General features: G+C 42.8%; 1 protein-coding gene across 2 annotated transcripts in view; it reads right to left on the reverse strand.

Annotated features, from left to right (window-relative positions):
* The window catches only part of adam22 (ADAM metallopeptidase domain 22), a 308,389-nt gene that overhangs the window by 157,568 nt on the left and 136,474 nt on the right, over positions 1-14,347 (reverse strand). For both annotated transcript variants that reach the window (XM_060900250.1, XM_060900249.1), the window contains exon 6: positions 2,902-2,965. In XM_060900250.1, the coding sequence (XP_060756233.1) occupies positions 2,902-2,965 (64 nt within the window). The remainder of the gene's footprint in view (positions 1-2,901; positions 2,966-14,347) is intronic.

A 14,347-nucleotide genomic window follows, 5' to 3' on the forward strand; every position in this document is an offset into this window, starting at 1 on the left:
CACCTTTGCCAGTGTCAATCACCTCAACTAGGCAGATGTTTCTTACCTTGACAGCTTTGATATTATTTTTATTAGAAAATAAATAAATGGAATATCTGCGGTATTTCAAATTAAAACAAAGTGTGAAGACTCGATTACTACTTTTGCAAACCGCTAGTAAAGATAAACAAATATGTGCCAGGAATCAAGTGTTGATATAGTAGTATGGATATAGTAGTGGGGATATAGTAGTATGGATATAGTAGTGGGGATGGCCGTGCCAGGCTAGTAATCTCTACTACACAATGAGGCCTGCTGGTGGTCATACAGTATTTGTCTGGGTCATACAATTCTATGTGATATAGCTGACCCGACCCCGGCCCCCCATCACAGTCAGGAACGACAATGTGGCCCCCAGAGAAAAAAGTTTGGTGACCCCTGTTCTATATGCTGTGAAGTTTATATGTCAGCTTTTAATATACTCAACAAAAATAAAAACTTTACACTCGTTTCAAAGTCAATAATTTGAACATTTTGGAAAATAGGTTTGAAATAACGACTGTATTCAATTATCTTGTCATTAAAGATGCTATAGCATACAGATCATGTTTGTCATGGAATCGGTTCCACCGGAAATGCGACGACAATGTCCATGATCAAAAACTGTGAGTCACAACTTGATGAAATCATGTCAATATCGGGTGTGTCCTCCATGGGTGTTCACAACTGCGATACAATGTCTCCTCATGGATTGGATGATGCGTCTGAACACAGCTTGGGGAATGCGCCGCCATATTTGTACCAACATGGCACCAAGCTCCTGCAAGTTCTGTGGAGGGTTCCAGTGGTTCCTGTGGTGCCAGTTTGATGGAGACGTGTCTGGAGATTATGGATGGTCTGTCGACTGCATCCCATAACCCTCGCAACGTCAGTGACGGATGTTCCCGTATTCAGCATGCCAATGGCACGTTCACGCTGAATGTTTGACAGTCGTGGCATTGCAAATTAACGAATAATTAACCATAAACCTTTTTTCTGAGATAACACTCTACTCTGCTACCGTGAGATCAATTGCACGTGTATCAATAGGTCACGTCACTTGTCACGTGGAAACGTGATTTTAGCGTGCAGTGCTCTCGCACGTGCTACGTAGGCCCGACCAGTAGATTGAATGTGTGACGTAATGCCCTTGACAATGCATTTAACCATAATCACAACAAGAACTCTTTCAAGAAAAGTTTCTAAACACTATTTGAAAAATAATGAGTGTCAAGTTTTTATTTTTGCTGAGTATATTACAAGTTGGACACACTTATCCTTTGAGAATTGTGTGTACACTTCTTCACAGTAACAACAGGACACGAAGACTAACTTTATGCTAATTATGCTAATCATTTATGTTTTTCCTCTCTCTCTCGCTGCCTTTTCCTAAACGTGTACATCTGCGGGGGCGTCGTGGCTCAGGTGGTTAAGGCGCCATACCATGAATGCGGGCGACCCGGGTTCGATTCCGGCCCGAGGTCATTTCCCGATCCCTTCCTGTCTCTCTCTCCCGCTCATTTCCTGTCTCTACACTGTCCTATCCAATAAAGGTGCAAAAAGCCCAAAAAAATATCTTTAAAAAAAAAAAACAAAAAAAAAACGTGTACATCTGTGAGATGCCCATAATCACCACGTTGCACTACAAGAACCATATAATTCACAATTCACACGGTGGTGTAGTGGTTAGCGCTGTCACCTCACAGCAAGAAGGTTCCAGGTTTGAGCCCAGCGGCCGGCGAGGGCCTTTCTGTGTGGAGTTTGCATGTTCTCCCCGTGTCCGCGTGGGTTTCCTCCGGGTGCTCCGGTTTCCCCCACAGTCCAAAGACATGCAGTTAGGTTAATGTGGAGCGGCCTTGGGCGAGGCACCTAACCCCTGACTGCTCCCCGGGCACTCTAGTGTGGCTGCTCACTGCTGTGTGTGCATGTGTTCACTGCTTCAGATGGGTTAAATGCAGAGGATGAATTTCACTGTGCTTGAAGTGTGCATGTGACAAAGGTTTCTTCTTCACTGCTATTATAATTAGATAACAGGCTAACATGCTAATTCAAATGACTCCTGTCTGTCTTTGAATGAATTGCATATCCAAATTCATGATTGTTCAGAAATGGAAGGCCATGTCTATTACTCAAACTCCAGTTACAGCTAAAAAATAACAAAAATTACCTCAGGTCTCATTATCTCTAGCCACTTCATCCTTTTATAGGGTCGCAGGCAAGCTGGAGCCTATCCCAGCTGACTACGGGTGAAAGGCGCGGTACACCCTGGACAAGTCGCCAGGTCATCACAGGGCTGCACATAGACACAGACAACCATTCACACTCACATTCACACCTACGGTCAATTTAGAGTCACCAGTTAACCTAACCTGCATGTCTTTGGACTGTGGGGGAAACCGGAGCACCCGGAGGAAACCCACGCGGACACGGGGAGAACATGCAAACTCTACACAGAAAGGCCCTCGCCGGCCACGGGGCTCGAACCCAGGACCTTCTTACTGTGAGGCGACAGCGCTAACCACTACACCACCGTGCCGCCATTACCTCAGGTTCCTTACTTAATTTATATTTTCTTGCATTAGCCTAGCTAGCACTAGTGGCTAACAGTACTAGCTCTGCTGACGTGGAACAAAAGGCTGACATTTCATTATTGATTCGGACTAAGATACAACACGCTGGGCCAGGATGTTTCTGTCGGAGGTAAATCTAGCCTAAACGTTTTTTTTTTTTTAAACTTATAAAAATATAGCATGTATAATAAATTGCAATAACAATAGGTTAACATTTAATTTAGTGGCTCAAATCACACAAGTCTCTGAGGCAATCAGAGAACCTGGAAGTGTGTGTGTGCAGGTGTGAGAGAGAAATTGGACCTTTACTTACATCCTCCTTGCCCTCTTCAACCGGTTCGATCAGATACGTGTGATTTCCATCGAAAAACATCCCACTAGATAACACAAAGAAAGAGAGAGAGAGATCATTAAGCCTCAGATATACAGGGAAGTAAAAAAGGTCATACAGGTGTAGATATTTTTAACGCTTTTCTCTCTCTCTCACTCTCACACACACACACACACACACACACACACACACACACAAATTTTCACCTCAGCACAACAGCAAAGGTCAGAAATTTGTCGGTAAAATCTGAGTCCACAGCTGGAATACTTAGGCTCAAACTACACCCTTCTACATATGACTGTGAAATATCTCATTATTATATATTATACAGTAGCCTAGTAAACTAGACCCAACCGCCTAGCGGCCAAAAATATTTTTGCCTAGCGAGTGGGTCTAGCCTCGCACTATATAAACAAAAACACCCCGGGCATCAAATCGTGCCCGCCAATCACAACGCAAGGTTTTTGTTTGGATTCTTTGGGCGGGCTTTTGCAGGAGTGACGACAAAGCTGCGCGACGCTGGAGAAAGCACAGCAGGAAAGATGGCTACGGCTAGTGAACAGCGCTTGTTTGACTCTGCTTTGGAATCAGTTTTAGAAGAATTAGACTTGGAGTTTTCGTTGAAACATGAGCAGGAAGAGGCTCTCCGCTCATTCCTTTTCAAGAAGGACGTTTTCGCTGTTTTGCCGACCGGCTATGGCAAAAGTCTGATCTACCAGCTGGCTCCGCTCGTAGCCAAAAGGATGGGGCTAGTTTGTGCAGTACGAAGAATTAATAAACAGCTTTGAAACATTACTTTTTGATTGTTTCTTATTTTCCCGTTATTTTAAATTTAAGGGAAATTATTTCACCAAACACCACTAAATAAAAACTCTCAAAAACAGTTTAAGCAAACCCTTGAAAAACACTTGGAAAAAAATGTGTATGTGGTACAGACTCCAAACTTGTGGTCATTATCTCCAAACTTCTTAATATCTAGAACCTGTTTATTAATTAATACGCATTTTGAAAAATTATTTATTTCAAGGTCTCCCCCACTGCTTTCTGTTGCGCTGATTGGTCAGAGCGTTGGCCTATACGCACAGAGACAGTTTGAAAGACAGCGGTTTGTTCCTCCTACCCGCTTCGGAAATGTCTACGGATCGAGGCCAGACTAAATATTCACATTTAGTCTGGCTTGCCAGGCTAATTATACAGTGGACTATATAGTGAGTTCGCCATTTTGTAGTGCTGTCTGAATGTATTGAGGTATTTCACTCACGTGACTAAGTCATGTGATGCTGCCATTTTGGACGTCACGGCTCGAATCAGTTTGAATGCGAGGAAGGCGACAAACGAAAAACATAAAAGAAAAAGGAGCGAGATGCAGAAAACACCTTCACTATCCAGCGACGTAGGGCATTTACAGGGCGAGTAGAGGAGAGGGAGAGGTATTTGCAAAAATTGAGGTTAGCAGGCTTAGAGAACGACGTTTACCTGCTTCCACCAGGACTGTTCACTGACAGCTAAGATTTGTTCACATTTTCATTTACTTTCGGTCCTCAGGATAAACAAAATGTTATTAAATGTCATTGAAATAACTTCTTAGTCTGTTGAGACATGGCCCGTTATAAGTTTTTCCTTTACTGTATTTACTAGTTTACTGAGCACGCTCCGGGGCTGGCCGGGGCTAGCTAGCGCTCCGGGGCTAGCTAGCGCTCCAGGGCTGGCCGGGGCTATCTAGCGCTCCGGGGCTGGCCGGCGCTAGCTAGCGCTCCGGGGCTGGCCGGCGCTAGCTAGCGCTCCGGGGCTGGCCGGCGCTAGCTAGCGCTCCGGGGCTGGCCGGCGCTAGCTAGCGCTCCGGGGCGCTGGCTGGCTCAGTAAACTAGTAAATGCAGTAAAGGAAAAACTTGAGACTGAAAGGTTTTAACAGTCATCCAAATGACTGAACGTAAACGTTGCTACAGCAACATACTAGGTACTATGATGTTGACATTAGCTAGCTTGCCGTCCAAAATGGCGGACACCGGGGCGTCACGTGACCTTGTGACGTCAGGTGAAATACCTCAATAGTAAGAATTATTACACCCTATATGGTATAGTGCACTTAAAGGTCATAGGCGACGGTCGGAGGTGAAACGTAGAATATCAACTTTATTGTCTAGAATAACATGACCAGACATCCCGGTTTGACCGGGACAGTCCCGATTTTGAGTTGCATGTCCCCAGTCCCGACAAAGGTCCATCGGGACACCAAAATGTCCCGGTTTACACCAAACACTAACAAACTGTCCCGGTTACAGTGATCATATATAGCCAACGAGATGTCAATAAAGCTTCTAGCAATTCAGCATCAGTGTGCGTGTGTGTGCAGTCAACCTTACAATGTATCTATTTGTACAATGTTGTAATATAGAGGCCGCGTTAGAATGGTTTTCTCGCTAGCGGCTGTCAACTACTACGTGACAATGCCGAACGAATGAGCGCTGGGCGGAGATGTTCGCGCACTTCAAGAGTAGGGAGATTCCTTACAGCAATGTCAGCCAGCTTTGCCAGGTGCCTACCTGGCACCAATGCTCCAGTTGAGCGAATATTTTCACTCATGAGCAACACCTGGACTGACGAGAGGAATCGCATGACTGTACCGTACCTACTCTCAAAGCCTTGCTCATTACCCGGGCCAATTTTGACGATGCTTGCTCGCAGTTTCACAGCAGGCTCTCGGGCAATAAAGCACTACTGGAGCAAATTCACTCATCATGTAACTATATGCAATAAAATGGCATCTTCTTTAGGGTGGGTGGGTTGGGTGGCTGTGTTTCTGAAACATTTTTTGTCTTTAATCTGTATCACAGATTGTCTTGACTTGTTTGATGCTGTTGTCAACTCAGGGTTCACGTTTTAAAACTAATTAATAGCCGACACTGGTTAAGATTAAACAGAGGCATTTTGGGTAAAGGTTCGGAGGTGACAACGATTAGGCTCATGCGCTCATTCCTGTTACAATGCATAGCCTATTGTTTAAAAAAAAAAAAGTTTATCGCATAAAATGTTGATGTTAATATGCAAGCAATGCATTTTCTTGGCGTTTTCACAAAGGTGAAATAAATCAGTTGAAATTTAGGCTATTGGCCTATTCCCTATCATCACATTCTGTTGTCTGATTTTCTTACTTTATCTGAATTGTGATAGAAGTACATGTAGATGATAAGAAAATACTTGATTATTCTCTGAAATGTTGATGAAAGTGAGCTTCTACAAAATGATAAAAGCACCTGTCTGAGCCATGGTTTGAGCCGGCGCATGTTTACATCAAAACACGTGTGCGTGCACGAGTATCACGGTCACGCGCAAAGTGTCCCGGTTTTACAGTAGACTCGGGAAATCTGGTCACCCTAGTCAAGAAGAACGACCCAAAAAGCGAATTCAATCTTCCTAGTGTCTAATTTGCACCCTAAAATTGAATAAAACTGTTAAAATATACTGTTTTGCCCAATTTCCGAAGGTTTGTTTACATCTCACTTATGCGCGCTTTCACCGCCAGGGGACCGTCGTCGTGACGTCATTTAAGCCAAACAGACCGGGAGCAGCCCTGTGTTTACTTGCGAACCGAGCACACATGTACGGACATTGGTCATGTGAGGTTGTGTAAAATGTCTGATAGCGATTTTGAAGTAGGAACTCTCCAAATTGAATATCGAGAGGTGAAACCATATATGTCTGAACCTATGGCCGTTGCGAAGCAGTCGGTGAATGTGGCTCACTGGTTTGACCGTGCGGCCTCGGAATCGGACAGCAACTCGGCTGACTCTGATCGCGGTGACCCCGGACCTCAACAAGACTCGCGCCCAAACGATTTATCCTGGTAATTATGATAAATTCCTACTTTCGTTGTAATACTAAATAAGAGCCCTTTTGGAGAATAATTAAACCGCCCTCCCGAGTGGATATAGGGAACGATTACTTGACAGTGCGCCGGTAGGCCACATTAGCCTGCCATCCGCGGCATTATACTATTTATAGCCGACTCTAAGCGAGGAAATATCCCTTTGTCTCATTTCCATAATGATTGTACAGGATCCCTCAAGATTCTTGACTTGTCAATTGCAAGCAAAAGTAAAAATGTTTACCTCCAATCTTCTCCTTTTTGCTTGAGCGTTGCTGCTCCATTTCTTCTTTGACTGCTTGATTTAGTTTCACGCGCACAATCCACTCTCTCCGCCTCGTCTCCTCTTTCGGATAAAAACAACCCTCTGGCTTCACACGCACAACCCACTCGCTCTTCTCCTTTTTCGGAAAAAGCCAACCCACTCGCTCCGCCTCTTCTCTTCCGGAAAAAAGCCAATCCACTCTCTCCGCCTCTTCTCCTCTCTCGGAAAAAGGTAAAAACTTCTTCCTGAACCGGTCCCGTTGTTACAGTTCACTGCACAACAATAAGGCACGGGGTTTTTCTTTGGAAATTCCTGAACGCACGTCTGCACTCAAGCCGAACGGCAATGCAAGTAAACGGAGGTGGACTCGACTCAAGCGGTTTGTTTGGCTTAAATGACGTCACGCGCCGAGCGGTCACGAAAATAGCCGAACAGAAATTCGCCACGATCCGCGCTAACTTATTTTAATTCTTACTTATTAACAATACTTCTTGGGACCAGAAGAAAATTACAGAGGGTTTTTTAACATATAAAGTTTCAAATGTGCATAAAATTAAAACTGTTGTATTTGAGCTTTAAAGTATCCCACAATGCATCACGAAAAGCAGTGTACAACTGATGGTCACTAACCAAGCAGTATATACCATCATGCATGACGTAAATAACACAGGGGAGTAGTGTCCGAAAGTGTGTCCCCCCCCCCCCCCATTTTATCAATTAGCTCACGATATAGTCCTCTATATAGTAATCCCCTATATAGGGAGTAGGAAGTAGTGAATGAGTGAGTGATTTTGGACACCAGGATATTTTTGATAGGATTCAACAACTGCCCCTAGATTTTTGTTTGGACAGTTCTTTTCTCAGTACAGGGGAAACTGAAAATGTTTTGCTGCAGTAATCACATATGCTACATATATGATGGATAGAGATTACGTTGGAGAAACACTGGAGTATTCCTTTAATAACAGATAAAATACTTTTATTATCCCAGGTATTCTCCAAATTTAGCCCTCTTCCATTTTTGTCCAGATATCAGACTGCTCCAGACATAAACACACACAGACAATGTCATTATGTCCTGAACACTGGACCCAATCAGCTGAATGACTATTGAACCCCTTTCGACAGATTTAGCAGCAGAGACAGCAAGGTGAACTTGTCCTGTATATTATATCACGTACAAGCACTATATCGTGCACACGCACATACACTCTGGTGACATTCTCTCCTTCACATCTGAAGAGCCAATCTTTTAAAAGCTTATAAATAAAATTAATTGCCATCTATTATGGAGATCTTTTGATCATAGTGCATGCACGTGCACACACCGAGGTCAACTGATTCAAGACTGGGGTCAGAGAGCGCTGTGTGTGAGAGAGAGAGCGCGAGCGCGCTAAGAGAAGATAGAAACAGAAATGGGTTATGATCGCATCTTTTGACCACGACAGCATCATTGCTGTAACAGAAAACCATTATTAGTTTGTAAGCAGCATTTTCCATTCTGCCAAATCCTGTCTGACTCATCCAGTCACATTTTTATATATATATATATATATATGTGTGTGTGTATATGTGTGTGTGTGTATGTGTGTGTGTGTATATATATATATATATATATATATATATATATACACACACACAATTTGTAATTTGGAGGGTAAATAAAAAAATAGATATAAAGCGAAGATTCAGACACACCGTCAACTAAAGCCGCCACATATTAAGCGTGTGCTGTGTCTGTGTTAATCGATGTGTTTATCGGCAGGACGGAAAATACCGAAGAATTCCGAATCATATCGTGTACGAGTCAGGCTGTCGGTTTTTCCACTACTGCGCATGCATATAACGCATCTCATTGAATATCGCAGTAATCACGTTATCAAATTCAATGGATGTGGCCACATTATCGCCCATTTAAACACGTGTTTTTGTTGTTGTTTACATCTACATCTGCCAAAGCTACGTTGCGATGTGGAATTTTCTGAAAGGTGTACAGAAACCACCAGAGACGGGGACAAGGCGACCTCGGTCTGAAGAGGAGAAAAAGGCCGCCGATAAAGCGTACGAGAAGGAGAAACGACAAAGGACTTGTAAGCAAACGTGGGAGCAGGGTAGGCCTTGGCTGCGATACGATTTTTATGGAATAATTAATTTTTTTCAAGTTGATTCCTAGTCAATATGAAGCTCCTAATGCTTTCTCTCTCATAAATGGTTAAATGCAGAAAGCATGTTGGACATATTTTGGGTGCTATAGTCATGATAGTAAGTATATTTGTTTTCAATACTCATACACCAAGTTGCCAAGTTTTCCAATATATTATTACTTGTTGATATTATATTATGGTGCTCGGTGTTGTTCTCATTTATGTATTTAACAACAGTATCAAAATACTCGGGTCTTGAAATAAATGCACATTAGTCATGAACAATGGTAACTACTCTCTTTTGCGTTATTTTTGACAGAAGTAAAATTCATACATGAGCAAATTTTGGCGAGTTGATTTTCTGTTTGGCGAGTTACTTTGGAAGGTAACTAGTCCGGCTGGCTGGTGAAAAAATATGAATTTCTAGGCCTGCTTACGGTATATAAGCTATCTTAGTAGTACAGTAGCCAATCAGAGCGCACGATTGCTCATATTCAGTGAATGTGGAAAGAATAATACATGTAGTGCCTTCCACAATTATTGGCACCCCTATTAAACTTAGTACAATGGGTTAGAAAAAAATCCACATTTTGGTGAAGTAGCTTATATGTTGTTAAATTAAGTTAATAAATGAGGGCGGCACGGTGGTGTAGTGGTTAGCGCTGTCGCCTCACAGCAAGAAGGTCCGGGTTCGAGCCCCGTGGCCGGCAAGGGCCTTTCTGTGCGGAGTTTGCATGTTCTCCCCGTGCCCGCGTGGGTTTCCTCCGGGTGCTCCGGTTAAATCCACATTTTGGTGAAGTAGCTTATATGTTGTTAAATTAAGTTAATAAATGAGGGCGGCACGGTGGTGTAGTGGTTAGCGCTGTCGCCTAACAGCAAGAAGGTCCGGGTTCGAGCCCCGTGGCCGGCAAAGGACCTTTCTGTGCGGAGTTTGCATGTTCTCCCCGTGCCCGCATGGGTTTCCTCCGGGTGCTCCGGTTTTCCCCCACAGTCCAAAGACATGCAGGTTAGGTTAACTGGTGACTCTAAATTGACCGTAGGTGTGAATGTGAGTGTGAATGGTTGTCTGTGTCTATGTGTCAGCCCTGTGATGACCTGGCGACTTGTCCAGGGTGTACCCCGCCTTTCGCCTGTAGTCAGCTGGGATAGGCTCCAGCTTGCCTGCGACCCTGTAGAACAGGATAAAGCGGCTACAGATAATGAGATGAAGTTAATGAATGGTAATCCATAATCAAACACAAAGAGTCGAAAACCAGACAATGCAAAAACTAGAAAACAAGGCTCAGAAATACTTGGTACAAAACTCATGGCAAGACTTCACACCCAACAATGGCATGCAGAGGATATAAAAAGGCAAACTGATCAAGAGCTAAACATGGGACAGGTGAACAAATTAGGGAAACAAACCAATGCTTGAACAGAAACAAAACATGAGCACATGGAGTTCTTTAAAGTGACAAAGTCCTTTTTAGAGGGCCTTTTAGTTCACGCAGATATAACCAGTCAGTTGGTGTGCTTTACTAATTTCCACGTTATTATTATACTTTCGGAAATAATCCGAGTACATGCCAGAAAAAAAGGTGTGTGTGTGTGTGTGTGTGTAAGCAGTGCACTGCTCTAATTTAGTGCTTTATGTAGCAAAAGAGAGAGAGATTTGACCTGACTCCTTCTTACACTAAAAATACTGACGAAAGGAACTGAACTATCCCGGAGGAGCACGCATCAGCAAGGCTGTGTGTCTGTGTGTGAGAGAGAGAGAGAGGAAAAGCCCTAGTTCTTTATCGGAATCTTTCCAGGCACCTTGGGAATATGACCAAGTTTGGGACAGCACACAATGAGGTAAAGAATGAGCCTGTGTGTGTGTGTGTCCCCGTCCTCTCAATCTATATCATTCAATTCCTCCAAATGTGCCATTCTAAACCCTTACAGTGGCCTCGGAGCACTGCTATACTTTTAACATTATTAAGGATACAAGAATCCACAAACATACATGAACAATCACATTAACACCGTCCCCAAATTCTCCTGATGGCCCAAAAAACAGACTAATATCACTAGCATGAGCACTAACAATAGTCCATGAGCTAACTGCTAGTAAAACAGCTTGCATTTGTCACAGGTAGGCCTGAGTGGGCTTTCAGTATCCGAGTCTTCATTTGTATCATCGTATTATGTATGATTTATTTGACGGTAGCCAAATTATGTTGAAATACGGTATACCGTACCATAGCAACCATTATTTTTGTTCGACTAGCATACCACATGTTTTAGAGCTAAAAGTTTCTGATATTCATCAATAATACTATCTAGCTATAACCGCACACAATCTGTAAGAAACAGTTTTTGGAATTCATTATAAACATTAGTTCGTTAGCTTCGCATATGTTTTGTAGCTAAACATTTTCGGTATTCTTCACTAACATTGGCTAGCTAGTTTAGCACATGCTTTGTAGCGAGAAGTTTCTGGTATATATCACTAACATTAGCAAGCTAACACCACAGTTTTTGGTTACAATATCATCCGTTAATCTTTACCAAAGCTGTGAAGCCGTTTATGATTTATCACCAAGTTACTTTTCCTTAATATATTTTCTGCAAAAGTACTAAAAAATTTTTTTGTTGGTTTTAAGAAAAATATGAATTTGTCAGAATCTGCCTTTCAACAGGAAGAGGTGGTAAAGATTGTAAAGCTTTTTCATCGTTTTCCCATCAGGATATTTTAGTTATTTACTGGTGTCATTTAAAACAATTTTCACAACATTATAATTTGTACAAAGATAATTAGCCTCGCTAAACATAGCGTAGTGTTTCAAGTCAATGATATATCGCAACACGAGAACAGGTAAAACATTCAGGACCAAAATACATTTAAATATTTCAGTTACTTGTTACATCAACTGGCCACTTCAATAGGAACACCTTTAGACGCTGTGATAGACCGTTACTATTAGACTTGAATTCAGCCAAAACTTAGCCAGACACACCAAAAAAGCGACAGAGCAAAAGAATTTCCAAGGGATTAGAGGCAGGCTGCCAGGTCGCTCCGTTGTCTGTACCTGTCGATGTTGATTTTAAAAGTAAGTAAATTACAGAGGGAAATGAATGCTTAAGCCTGAGTGAAAAATACTGTAGCAACCGTGCAGCGTGGAAGAAGAGTCTGGAGACACAAATCTTAGTTTCTCGGTCGTTAGCCTGTGCTACTTGCTCTCGATAGCACTGGCTTGACCGCTTTATTAGCAGTTCCTAACACTACTGATGAACGCTACACCGGCTGGAAGGTGACTTCAATGCTGTGCTGACGGCACCGACTTGCGGTTAAGCTAGTGTTGGTCTTCAGGCAGGCCTACGGTGATAAATTTTTGGTAACTCCCACTATAAATCAAAATCTGATTGGTTAATTCATCGGTCACTTCCTACATAAAAACACACTGCCATGGCCTTCTGTCCCGGCAATAAAGTCCTAACCAATGAGTGATCCAGATCTAAACTCTTCTCAGCCTAGAGACAAAAAACACACAAAAAAAAATCTCATTGGACAACTCAATTTTCATGTTTTCAGGATAGTAACCCTTTCATTTCTGAAACAAATTTGATAGAAAATGAGGCCAAATTAAAACTCGAAGAGAATAATGATAATGAAATAAGTGAAATATAATATTTGAAATACCGATATGTTTGGGCCTCTCTGAATGCCTGGAAGGCCCTGATGGTTCCCCTCTGTTTACCCCTCTTTCCGAAACCTGAGATTTTCACACAGAACAGTCTCTAGATCAGAGTTGAATGGCACAAAAAGCAATCAACCTCCAGTGAGTAGCGGTTCTGTGGGTAGAAGTGCCTTTTTGATCAGAGCAGAAAATAGCCAAGGAGACTGGTTCAAACTGACAGAAAGGCTACAGTAACACAAATAACCACTCTTTACAACCGTGCTGAGCAGAAAAGCACTTCAACCCTTGAGGTGGATGGTCTACAATAGCAGGTTTCACTGTTTTCCTGTCAGCCAGAAACAGGAATTTGAGGCTACGCTGGGAAGAGGCTCAGCAAAACTGAATTGCTGAAGATTGGAAAAGGACGAGGCGATGTTCCTGTTAAACGTGCGGTAAGTCAAAGTAATAGAGTCAGGGTTCGGAAAGTTATGAAGGTAGAGACGATACCTGCAAGATTTCTCCACATCATTCAAATGATTCATTGTTCATTTTCTACTTGATCTGCACTAAACTTAAACGGAACACACAACATTCATATTCGGTGTAAAGAAGGTGGCCATGTTCATTAAGATGGCTGTGGACAGATCTGTGAGAGCATTAAAACTCGCTCTGGCTGCTCTACCAAGGACACTGGTAAATTCATGGACGCTCCATGATGATGTTGAAATAAGCGGCTACAAGGTTATTCGGACTGCTTCGTCTTGCAAACCTTATTTAAAGGGTAACCAAAGCGCACACATTTCAACTGATGTCTTTGTGCTGACTGACCAAAAGTAGTGTGTAAGGACAGTTCTTCAGCAGAGAGGCCAAAATTATGAAATTATTAAGACTGCCTTAACTTGTCAGCTCAGTGAGATTGCTAAAGTATGGAATCCAAGGCAAAATATACTGAAAACCATATTTAAACATCACCACCCCAATTATAGCAATGTCGCTTCAGGGAAAACTTGGTTTGAATTTTAAGAAATGATAGTTCAGCTTTTTCTGACATAATTCCGTGACTGACTTTTCTTTCCTCATAAAAGATTTTGTGTTCAGAGTTATCCATCCATTATCCGTTACCACTTATCCTGTGCAGGGTCGCAGGCAAGCTGGAGCCTATCCCAGCTGACTACGGGCGAAAGGCAGGGTACACCCTGGACAAGTCGCCAGATCATCACAAGGCTGACACGTAGAGACAACCATTCACACCTACGGTCAAGTTAGAGTCACCAGTTAACCTAACCTGCATGTCTTTGGACTGTGGAGGAAACCCACGCGGACACGGGGAGAACATGCAAACTCCGCACAGAAAGGCCCTCGTCGGCCGCTGGGCTCGAACCCAGGGCCTTCTTGCTGTGAGGCGACAGCGCTAACCACTACACCACCATGCTGCCCCTGTTCAGAGTTGCTGTAAACACAGGCAATTTTTCTCTGCTTTTTTTTTTAGGTAACTGCTTTTTTTTCTCTG

The sequence above is a fragment of the Neoarius graeffei genome, chromosome 19 (assembly GCF_027579695.1).
Source record: "Neoarius graeffei isolate fNeoGra1 chromosome 19, fNeoGra1.pri, whole genome shotgun sequence".
NCBI lineage: Eukaryota > Metazoa > Chordata > Actinopteri > Siluriformes > Ariidae > Neoarius > Neoarius graeffei.